General features: G+C 33.0%; 1 protein-coding gene across 1 annotated transcript; it reads left to right on the top strand.

Annotated features, from left to right (window-relative positions):
- The first annotated feature begins 10,578 nt into the window (after positions 1 to 10,578).
- LOC11428327 (uncharacterized) lies at positions 10,579 to 20,907 on the top strand. The gene is made up of 3 exons (XM_024778518.2): positions 10,579 to 10,709; positions 10,802 to 10,905; positions 20,789 to 20,907. The coding sequence occupies exons 1-3, from the start codon at positions 10,625 to 10,627 to the stop codon at positions 20,846 to 20,848; spliced, it is 249 nt and encodes an 82-aa protein (XP_024634286.1). The 5' UTR covers positions 10,579 to 10,624; the 3' UTR covers positions 20,849 to 20,907.
- The last annotated feature ends 851 nt before the right edge of the window (positions 20,908 to 21,758 follow it).

The following is a 21,758-nucleotide window of genomic DNA, read 5'->3' as shown; positions in this document are numbered from 1 at the left end:
TCTCGATAGCATTCATGTCCACGAAGTTGTCGAGGTTCGGGAAGAGAATGAGCCCGTAGATAAGCAAAGCAAGAATAGCCTCGAGTGTATCCTGACGAGTAGTACTGAGATTAGCCTGATCAAGAAGATACTTTGAAGTGAACCCCCGGATGTGAGACTTGGTAATAAGATGGTTGGAGACGTCGGAAGTCTTGAGGTGGAGATCCTTAGCAATAACCAGAGGAGTAAGAGGAGCCCCGGGACCGGTGAAAGGTGTCTTCTCGGCTATAGGCAGACCCACTAGATTGGAGTAAGCCTCGAGAGTAGGAACCAACTGGAAGTCCGGGAAAGTGAAGCAACGGAAGCTCGGATCATAAAATTGCACTAGAGTGTGCACTAGCTTCTCATCCACATCGGTTCGGAGCAAAGTAAGCAATCCCCCATACCGGAGTCGGAACCCTGTTTGACTCTTGACCTTGAGTGCCAACTCTCTCAAACCAACCAGATCCACTTCCTTGAACTTGTAGCACTTAGTCTTCTTCATACCTGTGATTATTTACAAAAAATTCTCATTTGTTTAAACCCTTCGATGAATGCATGAAAAATGTTTATGCATGAATGCATGTATGCATGATTGTTTTGTTTAGTTACAAAGAACAAGGTGGGTTGAGTTTCAAAGTAACAGGGCCATGGATGGACACGGCGTCCGGTGAACTAAGGCTTTGGATAGTAGTAACCAAGGTTCTAACACCGTTCCCAAACTGCAACCTCTCTCACATATATCATGGTGGTACAGGACGACACCCGTTCCCTGATTATTTGTGAGAAGGTCTAGTTTGAGTGTAGTATCGCGTGACGACTAAAGTTTGAGACAACACTCAATTTAGCCACCGCACTACGTCCTAAAAAAGGCTAGGATGGGTTTGGTAACTACGGTTCATAGCTTCGTCGAACAATTGAAAGTGAAGTGCCTAAGCATGACAACACACGCCGACAATATCACCTTCAAAATGCCTCAGCTATGTGAGATTGATCGCATAATCCAATACACGAGGCAACCCCCGGATCGAATTGTCGATTATATCTCTACCTAAACATAAGTTCACTCAGCCCGGGTTAGGACTTTTGATATTCTCACCCCACACGTTGAATGAAAGTAAACAAATATTCACATATGTAAGCAATAAAACAAGCGTAAATATAAACTAAAGAAAACTAGGCGCGACCCGCTAAAATGAGTCCCCAGTGAAGTCGCCATTTCTGTTATCATGGTTTTTGGGTGCCAAGCCATTAATTGGACTTGTACCTTTCGACCGTTGATATCTCTCTTTTTTCTTGGGAAGGGAAAAATTGAGAAAAACCCTTAGATTCTAAGTTCGGGGGTCGGTTTTACTACGGGAAGGTGTTAGGCACCCGGAGTAACTATAGTCCTCTATAGGAGCCGTTTTCCTAAGTCTATATTCACGCTTATTTTTACTTACTTTTGAAAATGGGAGGTTTATTTAGCTAAGAATGTGGGGAGAGAAGTTGTAGAATTTAATTTTATTTCGGCTTGGATGAGTTTTGACTCATTGCCTACGTACCCTTTTTAAGGGATCAAAACCGTTCGTAGTTCTTGCTAAAAAACTTGTTTTTGTTTTAATTGTTTGATTTTAAGTTTTGAAAATGGTTTTGAAGAAGGAGATTGGGAGGCTTCATGAGCATTAGATTTAGCAAAAAAGTGAGGTTTGATTAGTGATTAGAAAGAAAGTCTAAATGGTTAAGATGAATTGAATTTTCCTTAAGAAAAAGAAAAGAAAAAAAATGAAGTGTTGACTTCATATTTACTATGAAATTTTTTGAAGTGAAGTTCAATTGTTTTTTGGAAAAAGATGGATTTTCTCTAAGTGTTTAAAACCTAAACGCTTATTTAACCATACAATCCTATGCATACATCTAAGGTGAGTGTGTGCGTGTCGGTGCGTCATAGTGTCCATAGTCCATATTACAACAATTGCCTAAATACATTCTATGGCCCCTTTGCCAAGCTACAAACCAATGATAACAAATTACATCACCAAATGAGTTAAAACTTGCAAAGAGAATAAATGCTAAGCTAAAGAAAGTGGAGGAGATAGTGGGATGCTATGAAATGTATGTCACATGAGATGAAATGGTTAGTAATCATAAAGCATGAAATAGTACGAGATAAATAAAAAGAGATTGTATAAGAATAGCAAAAAGGAAGTAATAAAATGGTAAAAACCTATAAAAAATTTGATATGATACCTAAATGTGCTTGTGACCCATAATCATCACATCATGGCGATTTTGAAAGAGATTTAGTTTCAAGCCATGATGTGGAATTAATAGAGACACATGCAAGCAAAGTATCACACCAAACTCCTAGAGGAATTTGACACTTTATTCCTTAAAACACACACTTGTTGCTTGCAAAATAAGAAATTTACAAAATCATATCCAAAAACCAGCAAGAAAGCACATGACCAGGGGCGTATTCATCACAAGATTGGGTATCATTTGTTCATGTCACACATCAAAGTGTCAAGAACAAAAACATAACCAAAATAATACCCAAAAATGTAAACACACATGGAAATTAATTCATGCCATTTTACCATTTTTTTTAATGCAAAAACACCATAGAAATACCAAAAATATATCAAGAAACAACTAGGATTTTTTAGGAATTTTTTTGTAAAAAAGTGAGCAAGCAACAGGTGCTGATAGCAAAGACATATGGTGCAGATAGCAGGGAAATAACAAAAAAACGTAAAAAACCTAAGCCCAAACCAAAGCCCAATACACAAAACTCAGATTGCACAGGAGACGTTGGATTGATCTAGAGGCTGAGAAAGAAAAGGAAAAAACCGAAAATAAACCGGACCGGTTCAAAGCTCTATATATATGCTTCAAGTCCGGTTTTTTTTCATTTGTTACTCCTCTTTCTCTTTCTTCTCTCTTTTAGAGAGAGAAGCTCCTCCTTCTCTCTAACTTTCCGGTCATCTTCTCCGGCCAGCTCCTCCGTTCCGGCGCGGCGGATGGCGGCGGCGCCACCGTGCCGGAAAATCAAAATGCTCCGATTCGAGAAATTTTCACATTTTTAGATATCCTTTTTTATATACTTCTCGAATCCGAACTTAGATTTTTCGAAAAAAGCTTGAATCGGAGTAGATCTGAGTTTGAATCTTGATGAAATTTTTGTAAAAGAACGGTGGAAAAAGGAAGAGATGCGAACGAAGAGGATGCTTACCTCTTCTTGTTTTCTGTTACGGCTCTTGCTGCTTGTGCTTCGCGTGCTTGCTCGCTTGCCTGCTGGCTTGCGTGCGTGCTTGCTTGCGTGCGCGTTTTGCTTGCTTGCTTGCTGGCTTGCGCGTGTGCTTGCTTGCGTGCGCGTTTTGCTTGCTGTTTCTTTGATTCTGTCTTCTTCTCCTTCCTCTGTGCAGATTCGGTTTTCCCTCTTTTTCCCTACCGTGATCGGTGCTTGAGTTCTTCACTTCCGGTGAGGAATTCGCACCTTGTATTGCGGTGGAATCGATTCGATGATGAAGATTCGTACACGAATCTCTGAGAATTTGATGATGAATTTCGGTTAGGGTTCTGTTTTGTTCTTGAGAAATTTCTGTTTTTGATCTAACAGAAAAGAGAGAGAAAATGGGAATTTGTTTTTGGTGATGTGTATTGTAATGAATGGATCCCTGAAAAAATCTGACACTGTTCCCCTTTTATATGCTGCCATGTGTACCTGAACCAATAAAAAAGTGACATCTGGACTGGACTAAAATGTGCGAAAATTCTGGACAAAAATGCCCCTGGGACCTTTTCTGCAAAAAAAATAATAAAAAAGGACTGAAATGCAATTTTTAGAAACTTTTGGACTGAAATGCAATTTTGGGACCTTAATTGAGGGACCAAAATGCAATAAAAAATAAAATTTGAATAAAAAACGCAATTTGATCAAACGTAAAGTGAAACCAAAATAAAATTGACAAAACGGACTAAAACGAACCAATGGCCTAAATGAGGTACTTCAAAGTAACCTCCCCATGCCAAAATTTTATGTGAAATGACCAAAATGCCCCTAGGGCTAAAAATGACCTAAACAGAATCAAATTGACTCGACACTGACTCAGATGCAAGTTTGAAATGAATTTTAACAAGGTCTACTGATGAAATGTTTAAAAATAATCTGAAAAGACTCAGAGACAGTCACAAGGATGAAAATAGGTCCCACTACAGGAAATGACCAAAATACCCTTCTGTATGACTTTTTGCAAATTTTGAAATAAACTGTAGAAAAAGCAATGTAATGATTCAGAGACACTTTTGAATGACTCACAAGACAAGTAAAGACATTTTGAAAGGTTTTATGCAAGAAAAACATAGGTAAAATTGTGATTGAAAATACTGCGAGGCAGAGACAATTTGAACTGTGCAGTTGAAATTTGATAATCGACAAAGTTTGAAATGAAATTGGGCCCAGTATTTTTAGGTCCAAAAACAGGGTATAACAAGGACCACCAGCACATATGGTACTTTACCTAAGTTTTCTCCTTTTTTAAATAAAAAGTCACATTTCACACCGCTTTAATACTAATATAGATATTGAATTTGTTCATTTTTACACATATTTTTGTGCAAAACAAGTGTGATAAATACAAATATTACACTTACAAAACAGATACAATAAGTTATTTTTATACCAGATGAAAAACAGGCATCATATGTCAAACTTACAACACTTGCTGATATAACCCCGGTTGAAAACAGGTCTTAAAACTTTAAAAATCATGTCTTGTACCCCCTGATTTGCAGTAGTGGGAATTCCTCTTCATGTGTGGGAGGAAAGCTTCTTCATAAAGGTGGGATCTTTGTTCGGAGATTTTCTTGACTATGATGAGGAGACTGCATCAATGGAAAGGCTTGATAGGGCAAGAATTCAAATTTCCACTCATAGGTGGGAAGGATTGGTGTGATGGGTGCTAATTTTAAGGTGTGGGTTGTAGAGGAGCAGGATGAAGGTGAAGTTTTGATGCAGGAGAAGGATGGTTGTTTGGTGGAGGGCTCGTTGCTTGAGTGTGGTGGTGTACGATGGCTGGTGGAAGTGGAAGAGTCTGATGCATTCTCGGTGGAAAGTGGTTGTTCAAAATGTTCAAGGGATACTGATCACGAGGAGGCCCACATTGCATATGAACTGGCAAAGGTTGACTAGGGGGTGACTTGTGATGGGATTCAAAAGGTACTTTTGGGGGGTGCAGAGTCATTTTGGAACTTTTGAGGAATAAAATTCAAATCAAACATTACCAGGCTGCCACGCGGATGATAGTGGTCTAAAAAAATGTGTAATTGAGACAAGTGAGGATGAGGGATAGTATCTAGTTGGCACGTCTGAATAGGTGGGACAAGAGGATCACGTATCTTGTGATGGGAAGGGTGTTGATAATGTGGGAGCGAAGGAGGAAAATTGTTGTTCACACTTCTTAAAAGACTGAAAAAACACCAGTAAAAGACGTAAATGATACCACGGTAGTTAACTACCGAGGCAAAGAACTAGCGGTAGCTACCTACCAAGGTTCCATCGGTAGTTAACTACCGATGCTTTTTTATAAGAACAAAACATACACATAGGAATTTCTAAAACTCCCTTGTTGTGGTTTTGACTTCCATATGTGCGATTTTCACCAAGCTTAAACCATTCCAAGCCAATTACAAACACAAATTAACTAAGTGCTTTGAATCCTATTGCATTGGTTCACAGTCCTATTTGTAATCTCTAACCATATATCATTTTCATACCTAACCATGTAATCTCTAAACTTCACAATCCTATTTGTCATGTAAAATTTCAGTCACTCAACTTGTGAAATAATTGGTTTGTCCATATACTCTAAAATTGCACTGTTGAATTCATCACACATGTTGTTCACTTGAAAATCACAACATGTGTGAGTTCTATAACCTACCCTAGACCACATACCAGGCAGATACTTAGATAAATCCTCCCATCAATGTTCACTTATCTTCTTCAATTTGTCCATTGCCTTAGTGAACTCAGTCACGGTATTTGCCTTAGCTGCACACCAAAATGCTTCATTCAAGTCATCATCTGGGAACCTCTTTCTCAAGATTGTTACAAACTTTGTAGCAACCAATTTTGTCTTGCACTGTCTATTTTTTCCAATAGTATAACATTTATGTGCAACATTGTAACCCACCACTCACCAATAGTTTTCACTGAATACTTACTAGCCCTCAAATGGAAAGGACAATCTTTCATACACTTCACCACAATTCTTTTACTTTCATTCTTCTTGAAATGTAGATTTTTTCTGTAGTGCAAAGCATACTTCTTAACATCAGCCTTAAATAAATCAGTAGTGCTAAAATTTTGGCTGAACTTAAACCTAACACTAGTATCATCTAACTTAAACTTTGGGTAAATCTTCTTACCCCATTCCTCTTCACTTGAGACCTGGTTATCTAGATATGAAGAATCACCATCTTCAACTTCAAATTCAGATATTGTTGTGGGATTATGATTCTTTGAGCTTTGATGAGCATCCACAGTACCTTCAACTTCAGTAGTATTGTTAATATTCTCAACAATAGGATTCATAGTTTCATCAGGCAAAACAGTAGTCCAATGCCATTCCTCATCATAATCACCGTCATCAATTGAAACATTATCAGATGCAGCTTCTTCATCTATCCCTCCAACATGTCCTTCATCTCCAACCGGTCCTTCATCAATCCCTCCAGCAGATCCTTCATTAGAACATTCATAATCAACATCAAAGACAACTTCTTCATCTAACTCAACATCAACCTCACCATTCACTTCTAGATCTTCAATATGTATATGATAATCTGGTGATGTATTCTCTATGTATATATCATCATACTCTAATCTGTGAATTCGTTAATGAACCTAATGACATCCTTATTAGTCTTGAGAAACTTAAGACCATCCACCAACTCTTTCTCAGGAAATGTATACCAATGTTTATAGTTGTAACGCCCACTTTCGTTAATTGTTTATTTAATCGAGTATAGGCGGTTATATTATATTTATATAATATATGCATGATTTTGGTATGTTTTGAATGATTTACGACTATCTTGATGGTTTGGTTGATATTGTGATAAGTTATGAGTTTTGGAAGATTTGATAAGATTAAGGGATTTATTTTATTGTTAAATAAAATAAAGATTTGAAAAGAAAATAAAAATATTTAGTTGAGGGCTGTTTTGATATTTTAGATAGTTTTGGGGGAGGAAGTGAGATAAGATAAGTATTTAAGAGGAGATATAAAAGAGATAGACCTAATTGTTAGAAAAACTATTGTACGTGAAAACTTTTGGAAAAGGGAGAAAAAGCTTAGAAGAGAGAAGATCAAAGAGAGAGCTGCGATTTCTTCATAACCAGGTAAGGGTGAGACTAATAACTCAGTAATGTTAATTGATTGTAATTTTGATGATTAGTTAGCAAGAATTAGGATTGAATTGGAGAAAACGAAAACTAGGTCAAACCCCTAGAATTGATAATCTAACGGTAAGAATTGATTTAATTGGTGTAGAAAGTGTTCCTAGACCTTAGATAATGTTTAGGACGAACTTTGGAATCAATGATAGGCTTAGAACCATGAGAATCGTCGAATTTTTGTGAAAATAGAAAGTCCGGCCGTAGCGACATTCATCGCTCGCCATGGCGAGCTATGAGTCTCGCCTCGCGAGTGATGAACATTCATCGCTCGCCTCGCGAACCCTTTTCCCTCGCCTCGCGAGTTGTGCAATGCAGCTCGCCACAGCGAGCAACCTTACTCGCCATAGCGAGCTAAGGCAGAGAGCGTGTAAGATTTTACAATTTCGACTTTTTAGTTGGACCTTGAGTGCCTTTGAGTGCCTGAACATACTTAGTAATGATTAGGAAGGAATGTAAGACAAGATTGAACCTAGAACAACATTAGTTTGGGAGTTGGCTTGAACTCGCCATGGCGAGTAGGTACTCTCGCCTCGCGAGCATTTTCAGATTGGAGTGCATTGAGTGTTTGTGCGATCTGTGTCGCACGTTTTGATCAAGAGTGAACCCCTTATGGTAATGAGACCTAATGATGACGTTTAATGCAATCTGTAAGGCCGTTTAAAATATGTTGATATTAATTGAGCATGAATTAATGTATTATACATTATGTAAGATATGAATGAAATATTATGATGCTATTGAATTGCAATTGATATAATGATATCATCCTGTTGTTGTGTGACTTGACTATGCTGCTGCTGTTATTTAACTAAGTGCATAATGTCTATATATGATGAATAAGATGACGTTTAGCTCCAAATTATTGGGTGCATGTTGATATGATGATTACGGTGAATTGTTGATAAGAGTCCATGCATTAGCATTCATTGAGCTTAGTCCTCACCACGATTATTAGGAGCTTTGTCCTCCGCACGATTTATTAGGAGCTTTGTCCTCCGCACGTTTAAAGTATATTAATACTTTTGATGACGATTGGTACCACATGCATATAAGGAGTCTAAGAGCATTGTCGCATTGTCATGTCTAATATGCTATGTTGTTGATGACGTTTGAATATGTGATTACGTGATAAATGTTTACCTGATATGCAAAGTTATTTAAGACTGATTATGATGTTAATGTTAATTTATGATTCGAATTACATTGATTAATATTATTTTGTTATGAAATCTCACCCCTTCTGCTTGAAAATGTTGCCCTTCGTATGGGTAACTTGCAGGTGATCGTGCTTAGTGTGCAGTTTCCGTCGTGAGTGGTCTTACCTTCACTGAGTCGTCTAGGTCGCTCTGATACGTAACGGGATGGGGTTGTCTGTTATGCATGCTTCATTCTCTTACGTGAAACATTTATGTTATTTTTATGATGTTGATTAACTTCTGAAATATTTTGATGGGGCCTGCGTGCCAAAATGTTTTATGGATTATGATATAATTTCCGCTGCAATGTTTAAGTTATTTGGTTAAATTATTATTTAACTGTTTTGGATTATGTCATATGTGATATCCCGTTGTTTATGATGCTTACTCTGAGAAATGTTTTAAGAAATTTTTATATTGGGAAAACAGGGTGTTACAATAGTCAGTTGAGTACCCTAGTCTATATTAGACAAGTTTATCAAAATCAATTGGTGTAATCTCATATATGTCCCAACCATCTTCCAACTGATACACTTCACCTCTTTTATACTCAATTATAGGGTCACATGTGAAGTAACCTTTGTGGTGGAATCTAATTTGTAGCATTTGGTCCACAAATACCCTAAAAGACAAAGCAAAAAATAATAAAGAAATAACCCTAAACCATAAATACAACATTTAACAGTGCCAACGACTATATTTATTTCAAAACCCTAAAAACAACTTACTTTGAGACAAATTTTTCAGGCATCTTCACTGTACCCACGTTCTCTCCTTCATTTTGCCTTGTTCCATCACCCATTATGCTCTTCCCTCCATTACTTTCCTGCATCGCGTCACTCATCAACTTCTTCGAATCATAACTCTTCATGAGCTTCACCTTCGCATCCGCCTTCTTCTTTCCTGCATCTGTCTTCTTCGCAAGCCCCACCTTCGATTTTCCCTTTAGAGAACATTTCATCATTTTCAATTAGCTTTGGGTTCAACATCGATTGAGATGAGAGTGAGTTTTTGTGTAAGGTGTTAACCTTAATCCCAATTCGATTTGGGTTTCTATTCTCGAATGGAATGGGTCACGTGAGATAACACACCATTTATGTATTTTTCTTTTAATTTTAATTCCAATAATAAGTGATGGCAACATTTTAATTTTAATGATATCCACCGTGGCAAAAAAAAAAACGTCATGTCATCTTTGACCGAGTCAAAAATCAAAGGGGGCCATGGTTTGGCAAAGGGGCTGAAACTTGGGGGCCGAATGTGCTATTTTGAAAATAGGGGGCCTAAAATTGCAATTTTGTGAAACTTAGGTGGGCCAAAATTGCATTTAAGCCTAAATATTTTATGTGGTTACTTCTCACCGATTGCAATTGCCACCAAATTGACCATTGTTTACGGACATGTATATGTTTCAGTTATTATTTAGTGATGTCATTTTAACGAAAATAGATGAATGATTCATTTTCCATGTCCTGGTGGATCTATAAACTCAAATTGCACATTATGGAATAACACAATAAAAGGAAAGCTAGTATTAATTTTGATTATCAAAATAGATGAATGATTCATTTTCCATGTCTTTGTGGATCAATAAACACAATACTTTGATGCTAGAAATTGCACTTATCACATACCAACATAATATAATGTTGGTTTTCTTCTCACAATTATGAAAAAATAGATAAGAAATAAATATTAATAACGAAAGGTTGGTGAATAAAAATGAACTCTAATTATTTAAGAAAATTATTGTGTGAGGTATATTATAGGAGTTAAAGGGTCAAATATGACTCAATTGTATACTTTTGAGACATTTAATATTTTTTTTTTCTAATATTAAAGACAAGTTCCTTCCAACAACATATTTATTAAAAATTATACAATTGATGTAAACATAAATAGAGGGATTTTACTATATAATGTGATCAAACCATTTTATATATGTTTCATGAAAAGGTGAAAATAAATGGCTGAAACTTTCAAATTTGTTTATATTGTGATCCTTCTGGTTTCCCTATGTCTTGTTGTCGTTGACGGCATAAGGACTTATAGTTATGCCATCATTCTCATTTATTTTGTTTATTTTATATACAATCTTTTACCCTTTTTTCTAATATTTCTTTATTTTTATTTAACATTACAGGGGAATGTGAAAATGCTAGTGATTGTTATTCAATATATTGGCGTGCTCCTTATGGAACTATGAGGTGTGTTAAAGGTCATTGTAAACAAATCAAAGATGTTAAGGTAATGAAATTTCTCTATTGTGTATAAATCTTTTACTTTATTTACTCATACTAATGGTGTTACTCTTAGAATTTCTCTTACAAATTCATATATTTTTCTAAACTTTCAATTTCTTTGATAGCCTTAAATATTTTTCGAAGACATACATACATACGAATATCTATACTATATAGAAAGTAGGGGGTTTTTGGAAGATTTTGGGCTGACATTTTTGTTATTCCAATTATACCTTTAAACAAATTTTCATAAATAATATTATATTGTTGGTGTTATTAAAAAAGATAAACTTTGTTTCTTATACTTGTGATATTATTGTTGTCATTGAAAAATATAAATATGGTTTGTTTAGTTTGTTACATTTGAAAGTCACAAATATCTATGCTTATAATTTTTTATCTATATAAAAAAAATTATATCAAATATCGTTGATAATCTACAAGCGTTAGCGAAATAAAAAGAGTGGAAAGACTGACACAAAAAATAGCGCAATAGAGAGAGAGAGTTTACTACTCTAAAATATCTGATATTTTTCCTTCGGAACAGTTCTCATTCCAACGCTTTATTAATATTGCAAAATTCTCAAAGACACTGTCTTAACAAAAAATAAATTTTATAAATAAATTTTGACGATTCCTAATGTCCATTCAATTTTCATTTGCGTGCAAATCAATATTTGGTTCTATCGAAATCCCTAAATGCAAAGAATCAGACAAAATTTAAAATCATGTTGTAAGACTTTTCACATATCTCAAGACATCAAACATATTCAACTATATTTTTTTGTTAATAAAAAATTCATACAATTTTTTTTTAGGGAATACAAATATTCTCAATCACCTGAGAAATAAACTACATATATACATCAATATTAAACCCCACATAGTTAACTTGTTCAACAAGTTTCCTATTTAAAATAATGATTTTAAAATCAAAATAATTTTCTGACACAGAAATCTCATTTACGTAATTTGGAGAAATATAAAAGGGTCGTCTTTCTATTATAACAACATATAAAATTCTTGTTTAAATTTTTAAGACGCTCACATTCTGTTGAAAATTTAATAGAAAACTAGTTTTGAAATCCCGATAGTGCCATGACATTTCATAAAATCAATTGTCAACAAAGAAAACATGAAAACAAATGTGAACCCTATATTCAATCATAGCTAAATTACGAGTCTTACAACAATAGCATTCAAAACAAACTAAAACTTAGGGCTTAGCAGATTTCATATTAGTTAAATAGATAATTTATCAATTCGTCGATTAGTTAAATTATATACGTTTGAACTGTCACTATCATAAAAAAAAAAATTAACAACGAAAATTAGTGACGAAAAAAGTGAAATGGCCCTCAACAATTTTGTGCTCGCAAAATTTTGTGAGAAAATTAAGAGGAATTTTATGTCTGCACTCTCTAAATTTCACTACTATTTTTTAATTTTTAAGTTGTGTGTAACTGAATTGACTTGTAAAAATAAAAATTGTAATACAATTGAACCAATCAAATCATCACCAAATTCAACTACATTGAGCGGATATATTTCTTCATGAAAAATGCTAATAAATATCGGATAGACGCTTGCTAAAGAATCAAATATAATAATATTGTAGTCAATTCTTTAAAAATTTTAAAAAAGTAATTTTTAATCTAACTAAGTGATTGAGTTCAAGTAAACAATATGTGAATCTTTATATGTGAAACAACATCATCGGTGTTTGCAACTTTCACCAATTCCCATAAATCAAATTCAATTTCTTCTTCTTCCAAGAGATAGTCATATTATTCACTTTTTCATCACCATGTACATCCTCCGGTCACAAATATAAGCAAAAATTTATATTTTAGATTTATTCAATAAATGATATATGTTGTCTACAATAAAGACCACATGCATCATTTATTGAATGAACCTAAAATATGAATTTTTGCTTATATTTGTGACCAGAGAGTGTAGGTTGGAACTATATTTATTATAATAAGGAACCGTTAAATTTTTATCAATTAATTAAGCCTTCAATATTATATGCCTACTACTTTTCTAATCTTTTTATCAAAAACTAAAAGAGAAAAGAAGATAAAAAGTGGTCCCTTTTCTAATATGTAAAATATAAATAGGACCACAAAGCCAATAAATCTTTCTTTTGTAGGCCATGACGTAGCACGCCTACAAAGGGCATGCAACTCAACTATATGTAAAAGCTTTATTGTGATCGAATTTTTCATTCTTGGGTACAAACCGGTGGTTTTATTCGCTATATTCTTCTTGATTTGGTGCAATTATTTTAGGTTTTTATTTTATCAAGTTCAGAGTTCGAATCCTAACTCCTGAAAAGATATTATTATACAATATCCTTATAAAAAGTTAAGTTCAAACAAACATTATTTTCTCTATTCTATCGGACCATATTAATGTCCATAAGTACAACTGTTAGATATTAGGATTACTATTTATAGTGATCATACATTCATTTGTAATCAACTTCTTCATATTAAAAATTTCAAAATTTCTTGGACTTTGCTATGCTTTCTCAACAAAGATATATGAGCTACCATCCACCTTGAGCAGATAAATCATCTTCATTATATTCCTAGAAAATTCAGTTTTATGTGTTTGTTTGAAAAGATTTGAGAGTTTCTTGTTTTCTTTGGTACTTCCAAGCATTTGCATTTTCTTGTCAGGCAACACTGAATTGTTGCAGGAATGTGTCCATGTTGTGGAATTGGGTGGTATCTGTTCCACAAATAAAAGATGTTAATATAGATTTTCTACAGACTTATTTTTAGAAGGATGCATATGAGATATATTGGTAGGTACATGGCTTTCAATTTTGTACTATTATATAGGGGTGGCAATTGAATCAATTTATCCACTTAAAAATTCATCCACCACACACTAGATTTGTTAATGGATTGGATTTAATCCATCCATTTAATAACATGGATCAATCCAATTCATCCATTTTTTAAAATCCCATGGTTTTTTTATTTTTTTATTATCTTAGATGAAATCCAATGAATCACTTTATTCATATTTTTTAAAACTTTTATTAAATTAAAATAGATATAATTTTTTTAATAATAAAAAATGGAATAATGTAATATTTCTATTCGTTTTCATATTATTCTATGATAAAAATAAAAAAGATATATTTTTTATGTTAAAGACAATCTTTTTTTATTGAATTGCACAATTTATTTTACTAAAAAAATAGTATTATTTTTTAAAAAAGAGAGTTAAAAACACATTTATCTAGAAAAGAAAAATGTATAACAATTTCCTAAAATAGTATATAATTATTTAAAATAATTTGAAATATAACATAAAAAGGAAGCAAACACCATCGTTCGGGGATCTGCATGCCGCCTCTTATACCACAAGAACTCCATGGATCGTTGGAAAACCACAACTTTTTGCCTGAGAGTCGTTGTGCTCCGTTGTGGAGGTTATCGGAGCTCCTGCGTTGATCTGATGGTGACCTCCATGGCAGCCGCCACCACCTTTGAAATAATTAAAATATTTATTTATTAAACTATTCATATAAATTAAAAAAAAAAAAAGTATAGTGATTATGGGCTAAACCTTAAGGCCCATTTTCTAGAAAAAAAATCATAGGCTATCAAGTTTTTCTTTATCCAAAAAAATGAAAAATAGTACATAAATAATTATTTTAGTTTGAGAAATAATTCAATATTATAATTTTAATTATTAGTTATACTAATAAAAATAATATGTCAAAAAAGAGTTTCACAATAAAAATTTACAGATGCATCGGATGAATATCCACCCGTTGGAAATATGATAATGAATTTATGGTCTTTATGGTTGGTGGATGGTTTCGATTGGATTTTGTTAAAGAAATTTTTATTGGATTATTATTAGATTGATGGATTGTTTTTATCAATCAATCACAATCCAAATTTATCTATTTCGTCATCCCCTACTATTATTACGACCCTTTTCAATTGTTGTAACTAATGGTGAGAATAAGTTAAGCATTCAAAAGGGACCTATGATCTCACCTAATTCGGTCTAACATGTTTAAAAGAAAAGCAAAATTGGAGTTCTTTAATATTGAGATTGTATAATGGTTGTGTTACTGAGGCATATAAGAACGAACGGATCGTGAAACCTAAAACTACTTATACCAGTCATATGATTAGAGGCAGCAGAGTCAAGTACCCAAAGACCAAGGGATGACGATGTCGAGATAAAGGCTACATGATTACTAGATTGAGCAGATGATGGCTGATGGGCTGCTTTGAACTGAAGGAACTCATTGTAATCACCAGCCAAAATAGTAACATCTCCAACGGTAGTAGGTTGAGCAACGACAACAACTCTAGGATGTTGTTGTTGTTCTCTTGCTTTTGTATGACAATCAGCTTCAATATGGCCGTAGCGGTTGCAATAGTTGCAACGAACACTATTGCAACTACCGCGTCCACTCCATCTCCTAATGATTCACATGCTCTTGCCTCCCACTATAATGGTCGTGGTGGACGATTTTTGTTTTTTGTAACAAAAAAAAGAAGAGAAATGCTAACATCTAAGACACTTTTTGAGACCGTTAAATGGCAACTTTAAGGCGGCGATATTTACTCATTATTGACATTGTTGTATGTTTCTTCCCTATGATGGTTAAACATTATTATTTTCTTGGAACTTATACCCTATGGTGGTTAACAATTTTTTATTCTCTATATGGTTTTATCCTAATGTAGTTAACCATTTTTCATTTTCGGTAAACTTCTACCATGTGGCAGTTTAGCATTTTTTATTCTTTATAAGCTTCTATCATGAGTCAAGATCCTCTCTATTTCTTCTATTTTTTGTATTTATCTCTCTAAATGGATGAAGAAGAGTTTAAATGAAGAGGATCCTAACTTCCCTTCTATGTTATGTTTAGTCGCCCATTTCAAAGAGTCTGTTAATGGATACACAAACTAATCCTTTTTATTCGAATATCGCAAATGATAAGTTAACCATTAATGAAGATCAACTTAAAATACAAGATACCAAATGAGAGAAAACCAATTGAAGTAATCAAATTAAATTATAGAGAAAATCACTTAATTTGAAGATATTGATGATAAGCTAAAAATATATAATCACTTATTTGAAAAAGCACTTAACTTGTTAAAACTATTTTAAGCCGAAATGAAGTAATGAAAAGTAAATGAAAACAACACAAGATTGATTCAATTGGTTAACAAATATGATGGATTATAAGCTCGTTCTCGATGCTATGATTCTTAACAAACTAACAACACTCAATTAGATTTCTTTAGAATCAATCAAAATTAGTTTTTTTTTTTTCAAAACCACAACTGAATCAATACAAAAACAAAAATTTAAAGAGTTAAGTGATAAAGAGAAAGAACACGGAAATTTCTAAAGGTTCACTCACATTGTCCTCGATAATGGGCTAATCCTCTCACAAATGGGTAGCGCTTGGGTGACATAGAATTTGATGACATTGATGATATTGGCCAACCACAATGTCACAAATGACCTCTTTCTCTCTCTCTCTCTCTCTCTCTCTCTCTCTCACAAGGATTGTGATTGGTCAATGTCGCAAATTCTATGTCATCCAAGACGTAAGTCAATGAAGTTTTGTTGAATGTTGAATATCAATTGTTTATGAAATTGTTTAAATCAATATTGTTTCTTGAGACTTGAGATATTCCACGAACTCCGATCTCTCAATAATTCTTGTTGTACCCCCTTGAACCTTGACACCCAAGATTCAAACCCCAAATCTTCTCGATAACCACTCATGTGCAATCAATTCGATACGCCAATCAATCCGAGAATCTCCTCAGGCTTCACATGAGCTACTCCCAATATCCCTCTATGTCTCCTAATTAGATCTAGATCACTCAACCTTTGATTCTCCTTTGATTGTTGACAAGCCATCACTTAATCTTGGGATGTTTGATGATAAATACCCCCAATTTTCCAAATGGAGGGAAAAATCTTCTCTTTCCTTTAGAGTGTGTTTGGATGAGGTAATTGGGAAATTTTAAAGAATTTCGAATCCTAGGCAATTTAAATGATTCAATTCAATTACTTTCATTTCTCAATATTTTTGTTTGGATGGAGAAATAAAAAAATTTCATTGCCATCATTTTTGGGCAACTTTTATAAATTTTGATTTTTTTGGGCCAAATTTGAAAATTGAAATTAGGGATCAATTTGTAAATTTCAAAAATTTTGAGGGGCCAAATTATAATTTTTTAAAAATTTGAGGGGTCAATTTTCAATTTTTTAAAAATTTATTGTGGTCAAATTGAAAAATTTGGAAAATTTGAGGACCAAAATGCAAAATTTGAAAAAATATAACAATGAAGAATTTTGAAATTCTTAACTTTTAGGTGTCATTTGAAATTCTCTAAATTTAACTTGAACAAAATACTTCATAAATTTCCATCATTTTAAAAATTCTTTAAATTATTATCCAAACAATAGAATTCACCTCAATGTATTTAAATTCCTTCAAAACATTACATTCCTTCAAAACATTCTCTCATCTAAAACACACTCTTAGGATTTAATTTTCCCCAATTGCAAAACCTAGAATATCACATTATGACGTACAAAGAATTCCAATCTAATCTAAGTAAATCACAATTTCTCAACTACACAGTCAATATCTTAGAGTTTTCATAAAATGACACATGATAACATAACTATATTTTTCACATATTCATTTATACGGTCTACTTCAAGGCACTCATGAATGTTATATAACACAAGAACACATAACAAAATTGTACATCATAATATAGAAGTTAAAGACTTTATATACACATACATATAGTTAATTGGAGTTTTACCACAAAAAATGACTTTTCACCTTAATACTTGAATCTTTGCAAAGTACCACATGCAGACCCGCCCGACCCATAGCCTGTACAACTGGGTTACCACATAGGGCTCAAAATTTTGTCATGGTTAAAACGTTGCTAAATACAGTTCCCTTACTCATTAATTTCTCGTAGTTCAACTGTGGCTAAATTGGAACCCCTAGATCGGACCTCCAAAATGTTTAAGACGGCCTGAACATACGTATTATGATATTGACGAGGATGAACACTATAAGCTTGAGTTAAGGGTAGCATTTGAGTGACATAGAATTGGTGACATTGGTCAACCACAATGTTAGTCATCAAATTCCAAGCACTATATATATAATCATTGTTTCATATGATCTATTGTTAGAAGATAAATAGATCATACATTGTTGTCATCATCAAAATATGCATGGTCATTATTCGTAACTAATTTGCTTCCAACAACAACAGTACCAATAATGTATATGTGATTTTACGCAAGTTTTCTTCTAATAGATGAAACTAACCTAATAAAAAGGTTATACAAAATATATCAAATTAAAAGTTTTATGAGTGTTGTTTAGATTTATAAAATAAAATTATACAAATATCTAATTTAAAAAACTTTTATGAGTGTCGTTAAAATTATTCGAGACATGTCGGTTATTGGATGTAGATACCTCTCGCATTTAGGGTTTGAATCTTTTTTTTTTTTTGAAGAAGGTAAACTAACCCCCTCAAATTGGCACCAGAGAGAAACTAAGTTAAAACCTAAGACCTTGAGGAGGAGCACACTCCCAGATCCCAAGCCTATACCACTAGGCCAACCTAAATGGGTTTTTAGGGTTTGAATCTTGATTCATCATATTATAAAGATCTAACCTTTCCACTAGACCCAACATCAGTTGATTTGTTTCAGGTAAAATTTAATTGCATACTTCTAAATAAATAATTATATAGAAACATTGATTTGTTTTAGTTTAACAAAACTGTTACTCTATCAATTATTTTGTTTCTTCCATCTATTTTTTTTAAACTAAAGCTAGGCATTATATATTCTCTTGCTGTATAAAACATGTAGTATTTAATAAAGTAAAATCTTCTTAAGAATTAATTAAAAAAAACTTCAAGTTATTCATTATTTAAAAAAATGAATAAAATTAAAGTTCGTACTGCTGCATGGTATAAGAATCTGACCCTTATTGTACTTAGAACGATGTTACAAGGGATATGAGTATTTTCCAGTCAAAAGAAAGTGTGTACTCCATGATTCATGATTGAGTATACAAAATTTATAGTAACCACTACCGATTTATTCTCATGTGCACTATTTTTCTCACTTCACTACGTCAACACTCAAAGTAAATAATGATGATGATAGTGAACCGTTGGTCAAAATTTTCACCACTGCCACATCATAAATTCTTATGCATAATTTTCTGATTTTTCAGTTAGGTCAGTAACTACATTTCAGTTGAACTATAATTTATGCATGTTAATATAGCACACTCTATAACTAATGTACTATATAAGTGTCTTGTAAGTGCTTTATAGAAATTTTAAAAAAAAATTGAAGTTAAGAAACAATTTATTAAAAAGGTTATATATTTCAATTTTCAATAAATTAAATATAGTTTTAAAAACAACTTACTGTTTTATCAAGTGGATGGTACATATGTCGTCGTGAGCTTAGCTCAGTTGGTATGGATAATGCATAATATATGCAAGTCTTGTGTTCAAACTCCGGCCAAAAAAAATTGGATGGTACATATGGTATGATCATATCTTATATTGACTATGATTTGGGGTCCAATTATGAATTCTTTTGTTGATATATTAAACACCAACTGTACTAACTGTGATTGAATATAATTGATTTTACTTTATAGGTATAATTTAGAGTTTGTGTCTTTACAATAATTTCTGGACTTTATTTTTCAACAAACTTTCATATAATTTATTCAAACATAAATCATTTATATATTACCCACTTTTAACAAAAATCATTTTTACAAAACAATTATAAATCATTTTCTCAAAAAAAAAAAACAATTATAAATCAACTTTGATCACCTAACTAAAATAGTTACTAAACTATTTGAGGTTAATACTTTTGTTTACTATGGTTCTCATAGATTTTCTCCAGCTGATAATCAAATATTAGATCTAATACATTATACTAGATAAATCCAACCACTTACTAATTGATACATATTCTTTAACTTTGGCTGGATAGTCTAAAGTTTAATATTGAAAAGTCTCTATCTCTTATGCTCCTTATTTTCATTATGTTGGTGGTTGTATTTTGGATTCTTTATGCAATAATATGAATTAATCTAGTTTGAGTAAAAAACAAATTAATAATATGGTGAATGCTAACTAGTGTTTCAGGGGCATTAGTTAAACAATCAAAACAAATAAATTTTTATAAAAATAAAAAGTGCAATTATTACATCATCAACTTATATTTTTAAGGAAAATTTTCTAATTAATGATTCCTTTACTCGTAAGGAGATCGGTTAAGAAGACCCTAATAGTATTAGTGTAACTGCTGAAATAAAATGTGAATAGTTTTTTTTTTTTTTGAAGAAGCTAAATTAGTCCACCCAAATTGACATCAGAGAGAATCGAACCTAAAACCTTAAGAAGGAACACACTTCTAAATCCCAAGCGGGTATCACTAGACCAACTCAAGTGGATTTAAAATGTGAATAGCTTAAAAAACAAAACCACAGAATTTGTGATAGTTGGAGAGAATTAGTTGGGGACTTAGTTGGGACCACAAGAAAATGAAAGTTTTGATCATATTGAACATGCTGCCATCTCAAAAGGACAGTTTGAAAACCTATTTTGCTGCAACCCCTGAGTCTCCCTAATTTAATTTGATCTTGGATCTTGTGCTATATTATTGTGTACAGAGAATTCAGAGTACTGCTTTCAAATTCAGTCCTCTTCTTGTGAATTTATGTCTTCTCATTTTCATTGTCAGAATAACCGTAAGATTTTGGTAACATTTCTTCACTTTTTCACCTTTTTTTTGGATAGATGCTTCCCCTTCCACTTCTTCCCTTCACAAAGATGCTATCAAATAGGGTACAAAGTTGAAGATAAACTACACAATTGTTCTCTACTCTCTCTTTCACTGATTTTTTATTTTATTTTACACATATTTTCTATATAGAGACACATATCTTTAATTGAACTGTAGCAACTAAAACAACTTCAATTTTAAAAATTGGTTTTAAATAATTTGAAAGGGTTTTCATATGTACATGTTTATATACTAGTAAATTGATTTTATATAAGAGTTGTCCAACTTCGAGCCGAGTTGATCTAAGTTTGACGCTGCTCGACTTATTTCAGCCCTAATTGGTAGTAAAAATCGATTTTAATAAAAATAGCTTGGGAAAGACAAATCGCTGCAAGTGTTATTTTACAATCGTATACGAGTGATTTGAATTTCATTCGTTGAAGTTATAAGATAAAACTTCTACGTTGAACTAACATTTCAATAACTACATTTTTTTCTTGTATGTTCTTACTGGTTTTATGGTACAGCTAGGGTTGGAAATGAGTCTAGCTGAGTGAGAATTTGATTCAGCTCGGCTTAACTCGATAAAATTAAATTGATTCAGGTTCGTCGTGAACTGTCTTTTCAATTGGAAATCGGCTCGATTCAAAGTCGCAAACAATTCGGTTCGGTTCGATAGTTCGAATCAATGTTGATTATTAGTTGCATTACCAACTATTAATTTCCGTTATTCATTATCTTGAATTCCTATTTCCTAATAGGTCATGTGTAGAGCTTCACATGCAGAAGTATAGTAGTAGGTAGGCATGCAATACTGCTGCATGCATGAGAAAGACTAACTCAAAAAATTCATTAACAAAAGGCATCCCCATATTTTCCTTCAAAAAAAAAAAAAGGCATCCCCATATTTCTTGATCGTAAGTTTTTTTATATATCTCATGTTAATCAACTATATTCTAAACAAATTTTTAATGTTTTGTAATA

Source organism: Medicago truncatula, chromosome 3 (assembly GCF_003473485.1).
Source record: "Medicago truncatula cultivar Jemalong A17 chromosome 3, MtrunA17r5.0-ANR, whole genome shotgun sequence".
Classification (NCBI taxonomy): domain Eukaryota; kingdom Viridiplantae; phylum Streptophyta; class Magnoliopsida; order Fabales; family Fabaceae; genus Medicago; species Medicago truncatula.
The sequence above is the reverse complement of the archived record's forward strand: the minus strand, read 5'-3'. Positions and strand labels throughout refer to the sequence as shown.

What these genes read in the sequence shown, in the direction of transcription:
- LOC11428327 (XM_024778518.2), top strand. Translation starts at nt 10,625, where the DNA reads ATGGCTGAAACTTTCAAATTTGTTTATATTGTGATCCTTCTGGTTTCC. An exon ending in TGACGGCATAAGGACTTATA is followed by an intron (nt 10,710 to 10,801) that starts GTTATGCCATCA and finishes TTAACATTACAG; the next exon opens with GGGAATGTGAAAATGCTAGT. An exon ending in AACAAATCAAAGATGTTAAG is followed by an intron (nt 10,906 to 20,788) that starts GTAATGAAATTT and finishes TTTTTTGGATAG; the next exon opens with ATGCTTCCCCTTCCACTTCT.